Genomic DNA, 18,005 nt, shown 5'->3' on the forward strand with positions numbered 1-18,005 from the left:
CTGCATCAGTAAATGCACTGCTGCTCCAACTAGTCTGTCAACAGAGCTATGTGCGGTGTTGGAAGTAGGCGGCACAAACTACATGCAAAAGTTATGTCCGAGGGAAGCACCAATTCTGCCCTGTGGACCCTAACCACTCATAAAATAGGTTTCACCCTACAACTGCATTTCACGAAAAGCAAGGATTCGATCAGCTACACATCACTGCTACCCTTGAGAGGGGCGGTCGACTTTAGAGAGTATGTCCAGAAATAAAAGCAGTGCAGTGTTGCGCCGGTGCATTCAATGCATTCGTGCCTATTTGGAACACCAGCTTTTGACGTGTTGCACAGCGCGCCACATATCTTAAGGGGCTCATACCAATTATATTAAGTCTATATTACCAATTATTAAGTCTATGTAGAAAGTGTTCAATCAATCACACCTCAGACCAGTGAAAGACCAGACCAGTGACACAAGAAGGCAAAAGTGTGCAATCGCCGTTGGCCAATGCAACCGGTATGTGGTCCTAAATGCCTGCAAAATCTTGGAATACCCAAACGATCATGAGTGGCCGTGTTCAGTCACAACAACGCACAGTCAATCATACTTTGGTGTCGCGTCAAGTGCTTTTAATGTAACGCGTCCAAACTAGAAAGACGCCGAAATGCAAAAGTCGCATTCCAGACGCTCGGTGCACCGCGTGCACAGCGAGTCGGAACGCGCCTCGAAACGGCGCAAAGCGAGACATCCTGTAATGCGCTGACACCCGAGAATTTGCATCCATAACAACCAGGAACTTTTGTTGCCTTTGTCACCATGCGCCATTTTTATGCTTTTTTTTTAATTTCCTTTTGATGACAGAGCCTTTCAATCACAGCGACGAAGACGAGAATGAAATCTCAACCCAAAGCGAAAGCCAGCAATGAATTAACTGCCAACAGCGTCGCCCGCTAATTACGATAAAAAGAAATCAAGAAGGAACAGGTCCTTCGGAGGTGCCCACCCAAACGTGTGCGAGCACGCAGTTCACGTTTCGGTGGCCACGTTAGGTCCATCCATAGTGCGCCCATACAAACGCAATAAAGAAAAAATATATATGAAACGGAACAAAATTTCATTCTGACAGTTTTATTTCGCTCATCGAAAACCTAAAAAAACCCAGCCATTTTGGAAATACGCTCCAGCTAGCCTCGTTCCGAGGTTCAGATCAATATGATAATGAGATATACATATCCGGATAGTTATCCCGCCGTCTTCCTCCATTGGCGACAAGTACCGAAAAGCAAAATCGAGGCCCGGGTCCATCCAGCCCTGCCGTGAACGACCATTCAAAGCCCAACGTGCTCGAGACACCGGTGACACCCGTCAAGAAACGATCCGCGCACACCAAAACAGACCCATGTGCTCGGTGAGACGCCGGTCAAAAAAAAAAATCGCAAGCACAGAGCCCTTCGCGTCCGACGCCGCCGTACGGCTTACTAAGCCTAGCGTGATCGGGATAGCGGGCGCGAAAGTTCGGCGTTTCCGAATTCGTTTCAAAGGGGCCGACCGCGGTCACCGGCGCTCAAAGCGTGCTCGGGGGATTCCCGCAGGCACTGTGAACGGCGAATAGCCGCGGGATGAAGCCGATATCGAGCCGACGACGCCGGCTATCAAGCGAGCGAGCGACCGGCGAGCTCGAATCAGAGGGGGGGGGTCCTGCTTCGACAGGTAGAACGGCGGGCGCGCACACACAAAAAGACCAAACGCATCACCGCTCACCGGCTAAAGAATCGTCTTCTGCTTCTTCGGTGGCCATCTCCTGATCTTCTGTCTGTTCTTCGTCGCGTCCGGAAGGCGCGGGCATAGCAGTTTGGACAACGCCAAAACGTGTCCCCGAATCTTTTTTTCACAGGGGGCCGGAGAGCGTAGGTCCGCCGGGGGCACCACACAGAAGACTATCGGCGTAAAGATGTCTACGTTATTTTCTCACACCCTCCCTCCTCGCTCCTGCAACAAAGTAGAGGAGGAAAATGGACTGGCGGGTAGAAGCCTGGGGGACCGGGGGGTGGGGGGGAGGGGGGCACGCGCGAGAGCGCGCGCGCGCTCGGTATGTGCGCATGCGCTGGCTGACGTCATCAGATATCCCACAAATATTAGCAAGCGGGCAACCCTACCGCTAAGAGCGGCTGCTGGCTGCTAGCTAGGAGAGGAGGAAATAAGAGGGGAGGAGACGTCGTGCAAAAGAAAATAAGCGGCAAAATTATACCACGTGATCGCAGTTGGCAATAATGGCCTACGACAAACGCGTGCGCGTTTTCGGAGTTGCCGCTCTCGGACTGCGAGATGTCCGCTTTCGGCAGGGTGGCGGCGATCTCCCGTTATGTAACTTTCTTTCCGTCGTTACGTAAAGCGCCGATTGTGCGACACGCGATAGGTTCGAGAAGCCCGGTTCAGGCCCGATAGGTTCAGGCCCGGTTCTCTGGTGTTAAGCTTTCCCCCCTAGCAACTATCATATAACAGAATGTCATCCGCGGTTAATTAGCATAAACTTTTTGAATGAATGAACTACTTTTCCAATGAAGTGGTACCATCGTTATCCCCTAAACTTGTCCGTTCAGCAAACGAAATCTAAAAGAGAGGCGATTCATTCCTCTGACCGAATGAATGAGATTTTCGCAGAGTACTCGCTTTCGTATCTTTCGATGGCGTCACATTAAGGTTCAAGAGCAGTGTTCACTCCAGAAGGTAGCCAAATACTGTTCGGCACCAACGAAAAGCTACAAAAATACAGCTATAGACGCAACCTTTGTTCTGTTATTTGACGGGAGTTAAAATACGGATTAATGGTTCCTCTAAACGCGGATCGATTTCTTAAAATGTTGAGGAAAAGGCATAGAGAAGAGAATCTACGCTTCGTTAGAGTGTAAGTACGAATAACCACCTAATCCTTCACGTCCGCCATTGCGCACATTCGTACGGACCACTTTTTTCAGCTCTCTTCGTTCCTTCATTTCCTTTGTTCGCGGCGTGCGGAGGCTTTTGCTTTCTTTTTTTTTTTCTTGTTCCGTCGTTCTTCTTTCTATCCTCTCTCATTTCGCCAACTGCGCGTCGTCGTCTCACTGTCGGCTGGCGGCGGAAAATTCATTTTTCTTTTTTTTTTGTATATCTCTCTCTCCTCTTTCCCTTCTCGCTCCACGTTTCTCTTGCTCCGTCTGCCTATCTCTTTCCCGGCGCCTTTATTTCCTCCTTTCCGGCTTTCTTTCCATCTCTTTCTCACACGCTGCCGAAGGCTGAAGGCGGGTGCCAGATATATAGAGACGGATAGCCGCAACGCCGGGATTCGGAAGGAAAGAGGGGGGGGGGGCGAAGCGAAAGAGTGGCGGGGAGAGAAGGGACGCCCGGGGGGGACCGTATACTCAACGGAGTTATACATATCCGGATACTTATTCCATGCCAGGAGCAACGCGCAAGCAAACACGTACAAAACCGGCAAAAGAAGAAATGCGAGAAAAAGCCGCCACGGAGGCGACTTTGTATTTTTTTTGCTGTTTTGGTTTGGCGTGAAGTGACGCAAAACGTGGCGGATTACGACATTTAATATGCATCTGTGCTCCTGAATTCCCGAACGAGCGAGCAAAATATGCAAGGGTCTCGTTGTAACCTCCGCGTCCTTCGCTAGACGCGATGAAACAGTTCGGCGCTTCTGTTCGCGGGCGCCCAGTAGCGAAAGGCAATCGGGCATCTTTCGCCGGCGTTCGACGTTTAACAAGTGACGCGTCCCACGTCGACATTGTGTACGACTGCCTAAGTGGAGCCTAAATGTTGGTCGTCCTCCTAAGCAAAGATTTCGCTGGGCTTCGAGAATTGCTTGCTGTCGTGGTAACTAACACATTCGAGAGCTTTCTTTTCTTATTTGTTTTTTTTTTCTTTCTTTTTTTTTTCGGCTGGTGGATAGGAATTAGGCGCACTTCGTTCCCTTCACTCTCCTTTAATTTACTCTCGTTCGCTCCAATATTTCGGTTACTTTCCGAAAGCCAGATGCTTTTTGTGGAGTTGCACATATGTCAAAACTAAGGTTGAGCGATGTGTCCCTGCGTTCGCTATAGTGGGCAATTAAGAATTATGCCAGAGAACCATGCAATAAATGCGAGCGCATATGCGTTGAGCGCGAATTGGAAGAACACGGGAGAGATTTTAGGACCGTGACGGTCCCCCCCCCCCCCCCCCCCCATGGGCGCTATGCGACCAAATTAACTGAGCTAATTCTGCTGACGTCACAACTTTTTACACCGCACCGTATAAGATGGAGCTTGCACACATACTAAAGCAACAATGAAACAGCAAAAAGGAAACACAAAGCCGGACAGCCGGAATCATAAAAACGCATCGAGATGAAAACCAGTTGACCCGACTTTTGAACAATCCTTAAAGAACCAACGCCCGCCGTGAATGCCAAAGAGGTCTTCTGCACGATAAATAGACGCTTTAATGCAATCGGTGTTTTGTTCGTTATGTCGCTTCAGGTACGTGTGCAGACTTCCGGAGCACTACGCACGAAAGCCGTGTACCTTAATCAGGCTCCACATGATCCGCCTAGAACTTAAGTTGCGCAGAGGCAGGTGCTGTAGCGGATTACCAAACGTGTGGTCACGCGTTCAATAACTGCATGGTCATAGCTATTAAATCACTCTTAAAGTATATATGTTCTATGGCCAGTGCCATTAATGACGTACGTATTACTCCGGAAACAAGGCCGCCTTAAAAGGCTGGATTCCGATGTGCAGTTTCCTGTTCTGCGTGAAATTCCACGCCCTCATACATGCCTGCTACACAGACTGCGATTAGGCGTTGCCTTCACTCGCAAATACTTGCACATCATTGGACGGACAGACTCCCCAGACTGTTCAGTGCGTGGCACTATAGAGACTATAGACCATGTGCTCCTGGTGTACCCTGAGTATGCGCGCGGAAGATTGACAATGACAGATACCTTGAGACATTTACACAATAGACCACTGTCGGAGAATCTCTTGCTAGGCGCATGGCCACAGAGTTGGCAGACGATAGAGACAATGCGTGCTCTTTCACGTTTCTTAGGCGACACGGGCCTGGACTCACGCTTGTGATACCAGTTATGCAATGTGTCCTTCACCTCGTTCCTCCCATTATCATCCCCCATTGTGACCCTTTTTCTTCCTTTCTTTCCCTTCCCTTACGTAGAGTAGCAGGCCAGATGCTCCATTTTCCGGCCGACCTCTCTACATTTTCCAGTCATTAAACTACTTCTCTTCTTCTTCTGTGACAAAGATTAACCGGAGGAAAGACACGAAGATGCCGCGAATCGTTTTTATACGGACTAAAAATTGGTTTCGCCTAAAGAGGTGACCTGTATGTTCCCATAATGGAATCGGTGGCCATGTTATAATTAGGCTGATTTTCAGCCCCTCACATATCGTTACCATAGTTTTTATATGCCCCTTCACAGTGCATTAGTAAAGGTGAGCACGACAAAAAAAAAAATGGGCATGCCATAAAACGTATGCAATAGTTAACAGAAGGGCAGCCGTTTCATGTAATTCTGGACGCTTTAGAAGCTGTAGATAGATAGATAGATAGATAGATAGATAGATAGATAGATAGATAGATAGATAGATAGATAGATAGATAGATAGATAGATAGATAGATAGATAGATAGATAGATAGATAGATAGATAGATAGATAGATAGATAGATAGATAGATAGATAGATAGATAGATAGATAGATAGATAGATAGATAGATAGATAGATAGATAGATAGATAGATAGATAGATAGATAGATAGATAGATAGATAGATAGATAGATAGATAGATAGATAGATAGATAGATAGATAGATAGATAGATAGATAGATAGATAGATAGATAGATAGATAGATAGATAGATAGATAGATAGATAGATAGATAGATAGATAGATAGATAGATAGATAGATAGATAGATAGATAGATAGATAGATAGATAGATAGATAGATAGATAGATAGATAGATAGATAGAAACTTTATTGCAATGGAAAAAACTTAGAAGATTTTTTATTATTTTGACTGAAGACGGACCAACGCCGTCTAACTATACCAGTCGTGGTGTACGGCAAGGTGGTACTCAGCCCTACCCTGTTAAACCTGGTGCTCGTTGGTCTCGCCGGTTCGTTACCGCAAGCCGTTCAGATCTCCTTATATGCAGACGACATTTGCATATGGGCTTCAGGAGTGACACATGTACAAGTCCGCGCACGACTTCAGAAGGCTTCAACGGCCATGTCAACATACCTAAGAAGGCAAGGCCTGGAGCTTTCACCTGAGAAATGTGCACTCGTCGCTTTTACTCGCAAAACGTTGGCTCCGTCTGCTTTGCGGATTAAAGACCAAACTGCACGATGCAGACGAACGCACCGATTTCTTGGCGTCATCATCGATAGAGATTTGTCTTGGAGCCCTCACGTCTCGTACATGACGAAGCATTTGGCCGCCATGGTGGACTTTCTTGCGCTTATCGGCGGGAAGTCCTGGGGCGCAACAGTACCATCAATGTTGCAACTGTGTAAAGCACTGTTTTTGTGCTTCCTGCGGTACCAGCTTACCTGTACTAGGAAATACTTGCAGTACAAATATCCGCAAACTCCAGAGTGTGCAAGCACAACCACTCAGAATTTGTCTCGGTCTGTAGAAAACTACGTCATCGATTGCGACAGTGGTCATTGCCAGAGACGCTCCTTGATACAGATGTCCTGATGTCCTGATTGATACAGATGTCCTGAGAGCACACATCCGACATCTAGCTCGGATTCCCTCACACCATCTTGCATGCTTGCCAGCAAAGAGGCGGCATTCAACTTTTGCCAAAAGTATTATAAGACATCAGTCTTACTTGCCATCACAATTTACACCTGCTACACGATTATCAGACCCATTATGGTGCATCGACCGCAAGTGCAGTTGACAATTCCAGGCATCAGAAAGAAAGCTGGAGCGCCATTGCAAGCCTTGAAGCAAGCAACTTTGGAACACATTCACAACGTGCACAGATTACGGCAACATGTCTACACAGATGGTTTGGTAAAACTCAACAGCTCTGCTGCTGCAGTCAACATCCCGGCAAAATCTGAAGAAATCAAATTAAAAACTTCATGTGTGACCACATCGACGGGTGCAGAAATTGCGGCACTCCGTGCTGCACTTGATTTCATTAATCAAGAACCACTACAACAAGGGACAGTCTTTAGGAACTCCAAGGCAGCCTTTCTGGGCATACAAAGCCCAATGCGCCACGGACCCAATGAACAACAGGCCTCAGAAATTCGACAGATATATCAACATGGTCATGACAAGGGACACAACATTATCTTTCAATGGCTTCCTGGACAATGCAACATCAGCGGGAATGAACACGCTGACGAAGCCACCCGATATGCCCATGGAAGTGGTCAACGTGTCTTGATTCCGCTTTCGCGAACAGACGCTGCGGCTGGGCTGCGATTGATGTCCCGTGAATGTATACTTTGCCCCTGTGGGACTCGAACGCTTTTATCATGTGTCGTTTGCGTTCGTTGTCTCCGGACATGCAGACGCACATACCACCTGGGTTACCACGACGTGAACAGACCATGCTGTACCGTCTGTGGCTAGGCGTTGCATTTACGAACTCATATGCTTTCCTTATTGGAAGGGCCAACAGCCCCACGTGCGACACATGCTACAGCGATGAGACACTCGCACATGGTATCTGTGTCTGCCCGCGATATAGCGCCCAGAGACAAGTACTGTGCGGAGTACTGGACCAGTTGGACAACCCTCCACTATCAGAACTCAAAGCTTTAGGTCAGTGCTCCCAAAGAACATCCACGCTGAAAGCATAAGCCAACCGGAACTCCCTTTGGTGAGCCTCGCTGCCTTCCTATGCATCCTTTTCTCTCTCCCTCTCTTTGAATTATGTTAAACATTAGGTGTTCAACTTTTTTTACCGATAAGCAATTAACCAGGCCCTATAGACCAGAACACGCTAGTCTCGCACCCAGACTAACCGAACGCATACTCTCGCACCCGGGTTGCCCGGTCGACCGGCGCTATTTTGTACTGGGCTGCCAAAGTGTGTTCGCCGGCGACCAGTAGACATGGCAAACGCCAGCTCTAGGGCTCCAAAGTGCGGAAATGTGCCCGTTCACACGGATCCAAAGTAGAAGAAGTCATCTGGGCATCATTGCGTCGTGTTTGGATGCCAAAACAACCAGCGGAAAAGGAGCAGGTTGCTTAGCGCTGTTTGCGACGAGCACAACACACGTAGGGGATCGTGCCGGTGCGGTGTTTTCAGCCTGCGCCGATTTCCATCCGCAACGAAGAATGCCAAGCTGCGTCACCGGTGGATAGCTGCAGTGAATGGGAAGAACTACCAACCCAGTGAAAATGCACGAGTGAGTATTCGATCTGTGTATATCTTGGTGCCACGTTCAACTTTGCGCCCTACAAACGTAATACGCAGGTTTGCTCCGAGCACTTTCTGGGCAACAAGCCTACAGAGCAGAATCCCGCGCCCGTGCTTCGCCTTGGCTATAACACAAAAAGGCTTTTCGTGTTTTCATTCAGGCAGAGCTCCCGACGGTTAAGCGGAACAGTTGAGTTTGCGGTTAGCGATACTTGCAGCTGGTGCACGGAATGACCATTAAGCGTGAACGACAAGTTGTAGGCCTTGCTGGTGAGCGTTATTGCTAATGAAAGTAAACCGAAGTCTGCTCGTCACGTAGCATGCGTCCACAAAAACGTAAACGACGACTACTCGTCGTCGAAGGTGTTCTTGAAGCGCACCTACCTTTACGAGCTGGTGTTGCAGGTGTCATTCGTAACGAATTCATTTGAGCCTCCTGAGCTCTAAACTGCGTGCGGGCTGTTATGCGGGGCAAAGCGCAAAATATTTCCGTTCATATGGCGAGGAAAATAAGGTGCTTAATTATTCTTGTATTTTGTAACAAAATTTTGATCGTTCTCACTAGTTTTTTTTTACTGTTTTCTTTTCTAAGGGAGCGCCAACAATCCGATGGCCTCGCACAAGCGAAACAGGTCTGGTACCAGGTAGCTGCAGTTGGTGGGGCTAATTTCTTGGAATGCAGGTGCGGTTGTTGTCTTGTACCAAAGGGGTCCTGATGATGCAGCTTTAAGTAGGGATGGTAATTTTACGTGCCCTGTCATGGTTTGTGCAACTGTACAACACCTGCATCTGTCATGCTCGCCCTGTTATACGGGCTTTGACTGCTCATGTAGTTGAACATTATAACTACTGTAGTACCTCATTTTCCAATGAGTGCAGGTTTAGCATCATATGCTGCTTGTTCGAGTGCTGTAGGCTTTTGTTCTGAATGTTGTACTCTTAAGTGGTTGCACGATACAATTGGCCTGGTGTATTTTCTATTTCATTTTGAGAGGACTTTATATCTTCGCAAAAGTGATGGCATGGGAAAGAACTACAGCCCTTCTTACTATAACATATATTTTGTTTTCATTGTGCAGGTGGTGAAGGGCAGGCGTCTGCTAACCAGGCAGTCAAACGACCTCGCCAGTTGGTTGCCAAGCGCGGCCAACCCAGTAGAGACCATTACAAACAAGACCAAACTGAAAGCGCAGATGACAGTGTTCTGCGTGCTTTAATAATATATGGCACCAACACAGTGCTGTAAATTCCTTCACAGGTTACGTGCCAAAAATCTCACAGGTGTCCTAGCATATAGCGCGCGGTTTGTACAAACGTAACGTAATAGCGTACCTACCCGATGTATTCGCTTCTGCAGTCTGCACAGCACTCAGTGTGTCCATTGTGGACTTGCACGAGGTCTTGAAGTTTGATTGAATCCAGAGAGCGAAAATGACAGGTTAGAAAAAACGTGAAACACGCCTTCCGCGCAGCTAAAAAGCCCAAGTTTCGCTTTCGCGCCGGGTCGCATCTCCCGGCGTGGCAGCCCACTTTTACTTCGCGGCGCTTGGGATAGATGGCGCGACCGGCGCTCATCAATATGGCGGCGCCCTTTGAATTCACGGTGTTCTGGTGTATAGCAGACGCCGTCAAAATTCATGACGTCTCGGCGTGCTAATGCTGGAGCCTCAGACGGCGTCGCCACAGGCGTCTGTATTTCGTGCTTTTTTCTGCCTAACTCGGCTACACTGGCTCTACTCGCGGCAAGAGTAGTGTTTTTGGTATTATGGAAGGGTGCTTTGCTAATACGAGTGAAATTACTTTTATCTGAAGTTTCGAGATATACAAACAGGGTCGTACTCTAACCTTAACGTGCTAAGTAAACTGCACCTCACACTATATAAGGACAAAGGTCCATGGTGCTATGAGAAACCCACCTTATACCACATAACATGGGCATCTCGACAAACTGACGTAGTCCCGATCATATCACACCCGAGTGCCGAGCAATGGGAGGAACTGCTTTCCAGCGACCGCTGCGAAGACCAGCTATAGGTCTAGTGCGGCGTGCACGACGGACATCAGAGGCCAGCGGAACCCTGGACTGAGGGCAGCTGACCATTGCGATAGAGGACGGACGAAGCAGCGGGTGAAGACCACCGGGGAAGAGACAAGGAGGAAGTCTCCCCTTAAGAATCTGCCCCAGCCGCAGCAAAACACAATTACTAGAGCTCAATAAAGTTTTCACTCACTAACTCGAGATATTAATTTTCAAGGTGTCCGACAAAATGCGTTGGCGTTCCAGTTACTTTCGTGCTTCAATGCATAACACAGTGTTTCCTTAAAGAAAGGAAGTCGAACAACAGCGCATTTTTACCGCACGTTCGCAAAGGAATTGTGCTCTTTATCACGTATGGTCGCTGCAAGGAGTATATTTGGGCATCATTTGTTGTAATCGTCGAGCAATTCCCTATAAAACCAGGCCGACAGCCAGGACACCTGTAAGATTCGTTACAGTGTTACCTTTGTCTTGCGTCCATGTTTGGGTGTGTGCGCCGCAGTATCATAATGATATAGCCATACCAACTCGCGCAACTTTGAGCACTTTTACACCTGCAAGAATATAGTACTAAAGATGCTGTTCTGCGGCGTGAGCCATTCGTCAGAGCAGCAGCAGCGCCCAGCAGCCGCGCTCACAAAAGCCCGAGAGGGTTGGATGGATGGATGGATGGATGGATGGATGTTATGAGCGTCTCCTTTGGAACGGGGCGGTGGGTTGCGCCACCAAGCTCTTGCTATTATATTGCCTAATGCCCTACCTTGGTTAAAAAAAAGCACGATGAACTCCCACAACCAAATTTCCTGACCCCCTATTGTGAACTTTACTTTTGTACGTCTCCGTTCTTTGTCGTTTCCCTGCTTTTATTCCACCAATCTTCCAATCGCCTCTTACCGATCTCTATTGCGGACGTGTTTACTTTTCCCCTGCTCTCGCTGAAACCAAAGGCTTCAAGGACGCCAGTGGTGCCTAAATCGACTGCAGGGCAGACCTCTTCACATTCTAATAAAACATGCTCCGTCCTTTCCCTAGCTTTGCCGCAGCCCAAGCGCATGCTTCTTCTTCCTTCTTATATATCGCTTTATAGGTGGGTGTTCTGAGGCATACTGATCTCGCTTCGAAAAGTAATGAGCTTCCCTTTGAGTTATCATAAATTGTTTCTTTCCTGATTTCATTTTTTTTTCCTCTTGAGTAGTTACTCATGGCAGAGTTCGCAAAGGAAGCCTGGGCCCCCTAGCGGCCACCGTCGAAATCCATGACCCCACGGTAAGTCGCGGTGCACGCGGGAGCTGCAAGGGCATGGTCACATTGCGCCTAAAGCCCTTTAAAGTTCGTAAAGTAGTGCCACGCTTTGAAGAACGCTTCTCCTCCTTGTGCGCTATGGCCGAGGCTGTATCATATCCATATCACATCCATATCATTCCATATCATCACGTGGGCCCTCGAGCCGTGCATCAGCGCCATTTTTGCTCGAGAAGCGTCTACGGAGTGGCGAGGAGCGCATGCTGCCGCCGTTGCTACGCTCGAGCAGCGTAGGCGGCGCCACGGTCGAGAAGAGAGCGTGAAAGAGAGGAGAAACGAGGAGGCGTGAAGGCGGAGGAGTAGAGTGTCGCTACTTTACGAAGTTTAAGGGGTTTTAATTGCGCCCATCTTTTCCTTCTGCGCTTTCCATTCTTTCTTCCCTATATCATTTTTTTTCTGTCTAGAAACTTTCCTTCTCTGTAAAAGTGTTCTTTTTTTTTTCATATGCATAACGGTAATTTACTAACGCACCTCAAATATTCATTTATTTATTTCTTTAGTGTCCCTGAAAAGGAACACTGAAAAGAAATACGGAATCAGTTAAGATTGATAAATTATTCACGAGAACTCTACTTTAGTTGACTGCACGGTAATAGGTTGATTATAAGAATTCACTTGGGCTTAAGGGTGTCGCTGAGGGCAAGGGACGTTCTTGAAACGCGTTGAGGAGCCGAAAAGGTGAGGAACACTAAAGATAAGGCTGAGGTTGGCTTGTGAATATGGCGGTAAGAGTAGCCTTTTTTTTATGTTGAATATCGTGGAGTAACGTCAGGGGATACATGAGAACGCCGTATATGTCGGGGGGGGGGGGGGGGGGGCATACACCTAAACCTAAGTACGCGAGCGTTTTGGCCATATCGCGCCCACCGAAATATGGCCGCCGCGGTCGGAAGTCGAACCCGCTACATCATCGTCAGCAAGCAGAACGCCGCCGCCACTAGAGCAGGTGGTGGAGTGATATACTAGGGGAACTATACAGAATGGGTTCGGAGCAGGCGGACGCTTAGAAGATATGTTTGTACTAACTCAGTGCACAGTGATTTCAGTAGCTCGGAATAGACCTTTATGGACAGAATGTCTAGATATTAAGGGAGCCTACGACAACGCAGACAGGAAATTGTTACGGGATATTCTCAGGCACGAAGACATATAGACGACGATTTCTCGGAGCTGCCGAGGGAGCTATACAGAGACAACGGAGTAGAAATCGCATGGGGAGGCCGAAAATGTAACTTGAGGATGACTTCTTGCGCGGGTTGGGTGTTGAGAGGATAGAAAAGGGAAGCCCACAAGAAATATACTTGAAGATGACATGTTCTTGGGCGAGTTGGTCTTTCAGAGGATTGAAGAGGGGAGCCCACTGTATAAGAAGTATACTTGAGGATGACTTGTCTTTGGGCGAGTTGGTGTAGCGAGAAGATCCCGTCGTTCTGCGGCGCGGGTTTTCCGCCGACTCGAGAGATGGCGCCGCGCTACGTGACCAAGCCGGCACGGCAGCGTCCTGCGGGGGGCGGATGGTTGTTTGGCCGAGGCGACACTTGCGATGAGGTTCTGTTCCAAACAGGTTCGATTCGACTCGGACAGTTTTCAGGCATGCGTCGCGTCGTGGCCCGCATACGTCTGTGCATCGCTCTTCATTTCATCGAGGTTCGCCGTCGCATATGCTTAACCCGAGCAATGCAGCGCAATGACAGCAGAGGTAGGAAGCGATCTCCGGAAACCGATCGCTCAGCGAGTTATACGCCAAAGCAGACGACTGCTCGACTGTGCCGACATCGCCAGAATTATGCAGCCGTTCACGAAGGTGACAACACCGCCACGCGGACTACGGCCACCTTCGCTCGCACATTTGCGGCCAACCATTTCGACGCCACAAGAAGAAAAAGCAGCGACAGACGCGCGCTGCACTGTTGGAAGAAGAGGATCGGTCGAAGAAGGCGGCACCACAGGCGGCATAATAGTTCACGCGGACGCAGTTGCTTCCTCTGATTGGTCGGTGACCGGAAACAATCGCGTCCATGTGGACCAGCGCACATTATGGCGTGGTGCGGTGTGGTGGGGTGTGCCGTTGCGAACATACACTACACCCATTTTAACATTGCGGCTAATATAACCTCCAACCAATATACTCCACCTGCAGCCATTTCGTACTTACATCTACAGTCGTTCATGGTTATATTGCGCTCAGTTTTACACAGACGATGTTAAGGAAGGACAGGACGTGGACGGATTGCGCTACGTCCGTCCACGTCCTGTCCTTCCTTAACATCATCTGTGTAAAACTGAGCGCAATATAACCATGAACGTTCACCAACTAGCCCCCTTCATTGATCTACAGTCGATTAAGCGAAAGCCATCATTCCTTCCCCCTCGATCCCCCCATATTTCGCGGGCTTTGTCAAGCACTCCTAGATAGCGAAAAGCCTGTGCAGTTCGGTCCATGTCGTCACGCTGCTTTACCCGACTGCGATAGAATCTGATGCGGACGCTCCCCAGCAAGCCGCAGTTGTCTTGAGGTCACCGCTTTCGGCGTGCCGCAGGACTGGCAGTGGAAATTTCGGTCCAAGTAGCATTACGTCCTAAAGCAGAGTGCTCAGGCCTGCTAGTTATAGGACACGAAAGCTCTGTTTATTTGCCGCAAGAAAAAAAAGGTAAACATGCGATGCGTGTATCTTACCAGAAACAAAAACTCATTTAAATGTCTTTGGCAATTTTCTATACCAGCGCTCTTGTTTCGAGGTCCTTTTCTCACATCGTCTCTGTCTGTTTCATTTTTGATGTGTCGGTGAAAAGACTCAACTCTACCGACTCGCCCAACTAGCTACGGATGTTCTATACAGCCGCCTAGTTGACGTCTTGATAACAAGAACAACAGTTTGGAAGTAAGATAATTACTTTACTTTCACTTAAATTATTGCATATCCCTCAACAAACAATTACTGGTGGTTGCTCAAGAAGAGATTTTGCTCAAGAAGAGAGTTGCTCAAGAAGAGCCCAAGATTTTGAACCACTGCCAGAAGGCGGAGAGGTTCGGCGCCGCCTTGTCCCATCTGATCCGGTATCGCAATGAGGGTGACGACATTTTGCCTGCAATGGTGACCGTGGACGAATGATGATTTCACTACTACGAGCCTGAAACACCGCGGCAAAGCTTACAGCGGAAAAGTTCGAATCCACCCCGAAATTCACCCCGAAAGGAAAGCAAGTGCCGTCATTTGCGCCGCGAAGGTGTTGTTGACTTTTTTTTGTTTCGACCGTCAGGGGCCATTGCTGATCGAATTTGCTAAACCTGGGGAGACTATCAATCGTTTCCGATAGGGTGAAACGCCGGATCGGCTGCGTGTCGCAATCAAGGACAAACGACGTGGAAAATTGACGAATGGGGTCATCTTGCTCCCAGACAATGCCCGTCCCCCCGTCGCTGTTCTGGGTGACCCAAAACTGGTAATGTTCAAGTGGGAAACGCAACAACATCCGCCATACAGCACACATTTGTCGCCTTGCGAGTTTCACAATTTGGGGCAATTGAAGAAATAGCTCAAGGAAACCAGATTCGTCTAGGATGATGACGTGAAAGAGTCACTTACAGACTTGTTGAAGCAGAAACCCAGAGAATATTATGGGACGGCCATCACGCGGCTCGTTAGTCAGTGGGATAAATTTGTAAATGCTCATAGAGACTACATTTAAATAAAATACTCGGCTTGTCATATATTCGCATTGGCTCAGTTTCATTTTTCTCGCCATTGTATATTATGCAGAACTCCTGCTTTTTATATGTGCTCTCTGTTCCGACCATAATTTTGTTGCAATTAGAATACACGACCGGTGACAGTTGCCCCTGCGCAATCATCATCATCATCATCAGCCTGGTTACGCCCACTGCAGGGCAAAGGCCTCTCCCATATTTCTCCAACAACCCCGGTCATGTACTAATTGTGGTCATGCCGTCCCTGCAAACTTCTTAATCTCATCCGACCACCTAACTTTCTGCCGCCCCCTGCTACGCTTCCCTTCCCTTGGGATCCAGTCCGTAACCCTTAATGACCATCGGTTATCTTCCCTCCTCATTACATGTCCTGCCCATGCCCATTTCTTTTTCTTGATTTCAACTAAGATGTCATTAACTCGCGTTTGTTCCCTGACCCAATCTGCTCTTTTCTTATCCCTTAACGTTACACAATACATACATCCCTGCGCAATACATTGGAACAAAGGACAGAGTCATTGAGATTTTTCCCTGGCCGTTGCATATGTACAAGAATATAAAGAAGGTTCTTGAATGACAAAGCTTCATTAAAATATTTGTCCACAAATTGTTCATTACATGACCTTTACATCTTTCAAACCAGCGGCATGCACTGCTTTGCTGGTTTCGAAGTGATATAGTTCTAAAATTCCTGGGGTAATTTCTGTACTTATTAAATAGACAATAAAACCTGGAACCACTTATATAAGCTATACTTCAGGCACAAATTTTGAGACATACGAGTATATTCTTCTATGAACAAATACATATTTTACTTTTCTTCACATTGCGTAGCGTTCAAGAATTCGTTTACAGCATCTTTGGCAATGACAATATAGTTATTAGTCAGACATTTGATCCCTCGACAAATTCTATAAGGCAGAGGCCGAGCTGGAACGTGATCGCCTCCCCCCCCCCCCCCCAATACGGAAATTTCTGCGTACACCACTGCCTCTCGTGTCCTGCTTTCGACACTGCCACCGCTCCACCATCGCTACCACGCTAAAAGCTTCTTTCCTACGTCACCGCCCACGACCCAATCAGAGAGCGACGTCGCGTGACTCCTCGAATGCGGCCGCGACGCTCTCAGAAAGCAGCATGGGAGAAAGCAGTATGGTTCGGGAGTTTATTTCTACGATCGAAGGGGTCCGGAGCCGGAAGCCACAGCAGTTCTGGGCCCAGCGGAACGAAGGAACCCCGACGCAGTTCATGGGGGCATTCTTGTGCCTGAAGTTGACATTATGTTGAAGCCGATAAAGGTTGTGGGGATGCGAGACTCTCGCGCGTCCCCTGATGTTTTCCCGCATAGCGCGTCTCCTGTAATGCGGCTTCGCCGCGTGGCCTGCGTGATGCCCGCGGCGGTCGATGTGGTTGGGGCGCAGTGCGAGAGATGGCGCGAGTGTTGCGCTGCTAACGCCGCCGACAGGCGAGGTTACGTGGGCGCCGAAAGGAAGGCGCTTGGGCTCTCTTGGATTTGGAACAGCAAGCGGGACGGACGTGCGTGCCGCGCGTGCGCCGACCCATGCTTCTGCGAGACCGTCTCGCGTGGCCGAACACGCGAACGATCAGGCGTTGGGATCCAGCATGGGGTGAACATATTCGCTCGTTTTCCGGTCGCGGTGAGTCGTACTTCTAGATTTGTCGCGCGCCCATCGGCATGCTTTGTAGATAGCAACTCGGCTAGCAGGTATTGATCTATGAAAGGTGCAATAAATGCCCTTGTGACTGTTTGCACTACTGTGTTGTCGTTCCTTTGTCCCAAGAGCATGGTTGAGACGGTGTGAGAACCCCACAAGGTGAAGCCGTCGCCTCGGCCTCCGGTGCACGAGGCTAAACAGATCGAGCTGTTGGTTGCCCCGCATATATCGGCGTGTCGCACCCGCGTGCACGTCACAGCCGTTGAGACTGCGGGTGGTTGATGGTTGGTCATCGGGAAAGGTACCGTGGGGCTGCGCAGCTAAAGAACCATGTCTTGACTGCGGGACCCCGCACCTCCACAAATCATAACGAGGGTCTTATTGTCGAGTATTGTCGAGTTCAGCCGGCGAAAATCGATGGCTAAACTGTCAGCGAGGACCAACAGCTCGAGCTCTAATCTCCTGCAGCGAAGGCCAAGGCGGTGGCTGTCCCATTTAACAATCATCTTCGTCTGCTTCACTCCGTTGTACTTATTGTTCTACAGGAAACTCGTCCTGGATCCATATTGTTTGAAACTCTATGCTGCAACCTACTAGATGTAAAGAGAGATATACAGGGCGATATTCGGCGGCGTCGCCGGAGATGGTACAAAATGTCGCGTGGTCACATGCATGGACGCGCCTGTACCACTGCTCGCGCGTCTGTCGTCGCCCTCTTCCACAGCTGGCTCCGGTCCCGCTCATCATGCCAGCGTTCCCAAACTGCCCCTCCCTCTGCGAAGGCGCTGACGGCACTGCCAGCCGGCGCGATGATTTCGGCGAGTCGTGTAGTTCGCTTCAGATTGACTAACCTTCGAC

General features: G+C 48.8%; 1 protein-coding gene across 7 annotated transcripts in view; it reads right to left on the reverse strand.

Annotated features, from left to right (window-relative positions):
• Nucleotides 1-2,014, reverse strand: part of Mi-2 (chromodomain-helicase-DNA-binding protein Mi-2 homolog) — a 78,193-nt gene extending 76,179 nt beyond the window's left edge. For 6 of the 7 annotated variants that reach the window (XM_065429175.1, XM_065429177.1, XM_065429176.1 and 3 more), the window contains exon 1: nt 1,744-2,013. In XM_065429175.1, coding sequence (XP_065285247.1) covers nt 1,744-1,828 — 85 coding nt within the window. In that variant the 5' untranslated portion in view covers nt 1,829-2,013. Of the gene's footprint in view, nt 1-1,743 lie in introns of all 7 variants that reach the window. The other variant, XM_065429180.1, reaches the window with a different exon arrangement.
• Nucleotides 2,015-18,005: the final 15,991 nt, after the last annotated feature.

Source organism: Dermacentor albipictus, chromosome 2 (assembly GCF_038994185.2).
Source record: "Dermacentor albipictus isolate Rhodes 1998 colony chromosome 2, USDA_Dalb.pri_finalv2, whole genome shotgun sequence".
Lineage (NCBI taxonomy): Eukaryota > Metazoa > Arthropoda > Arachnida > Ixodida > Ixodidae > Dermacentor > Dermacentor albipictus.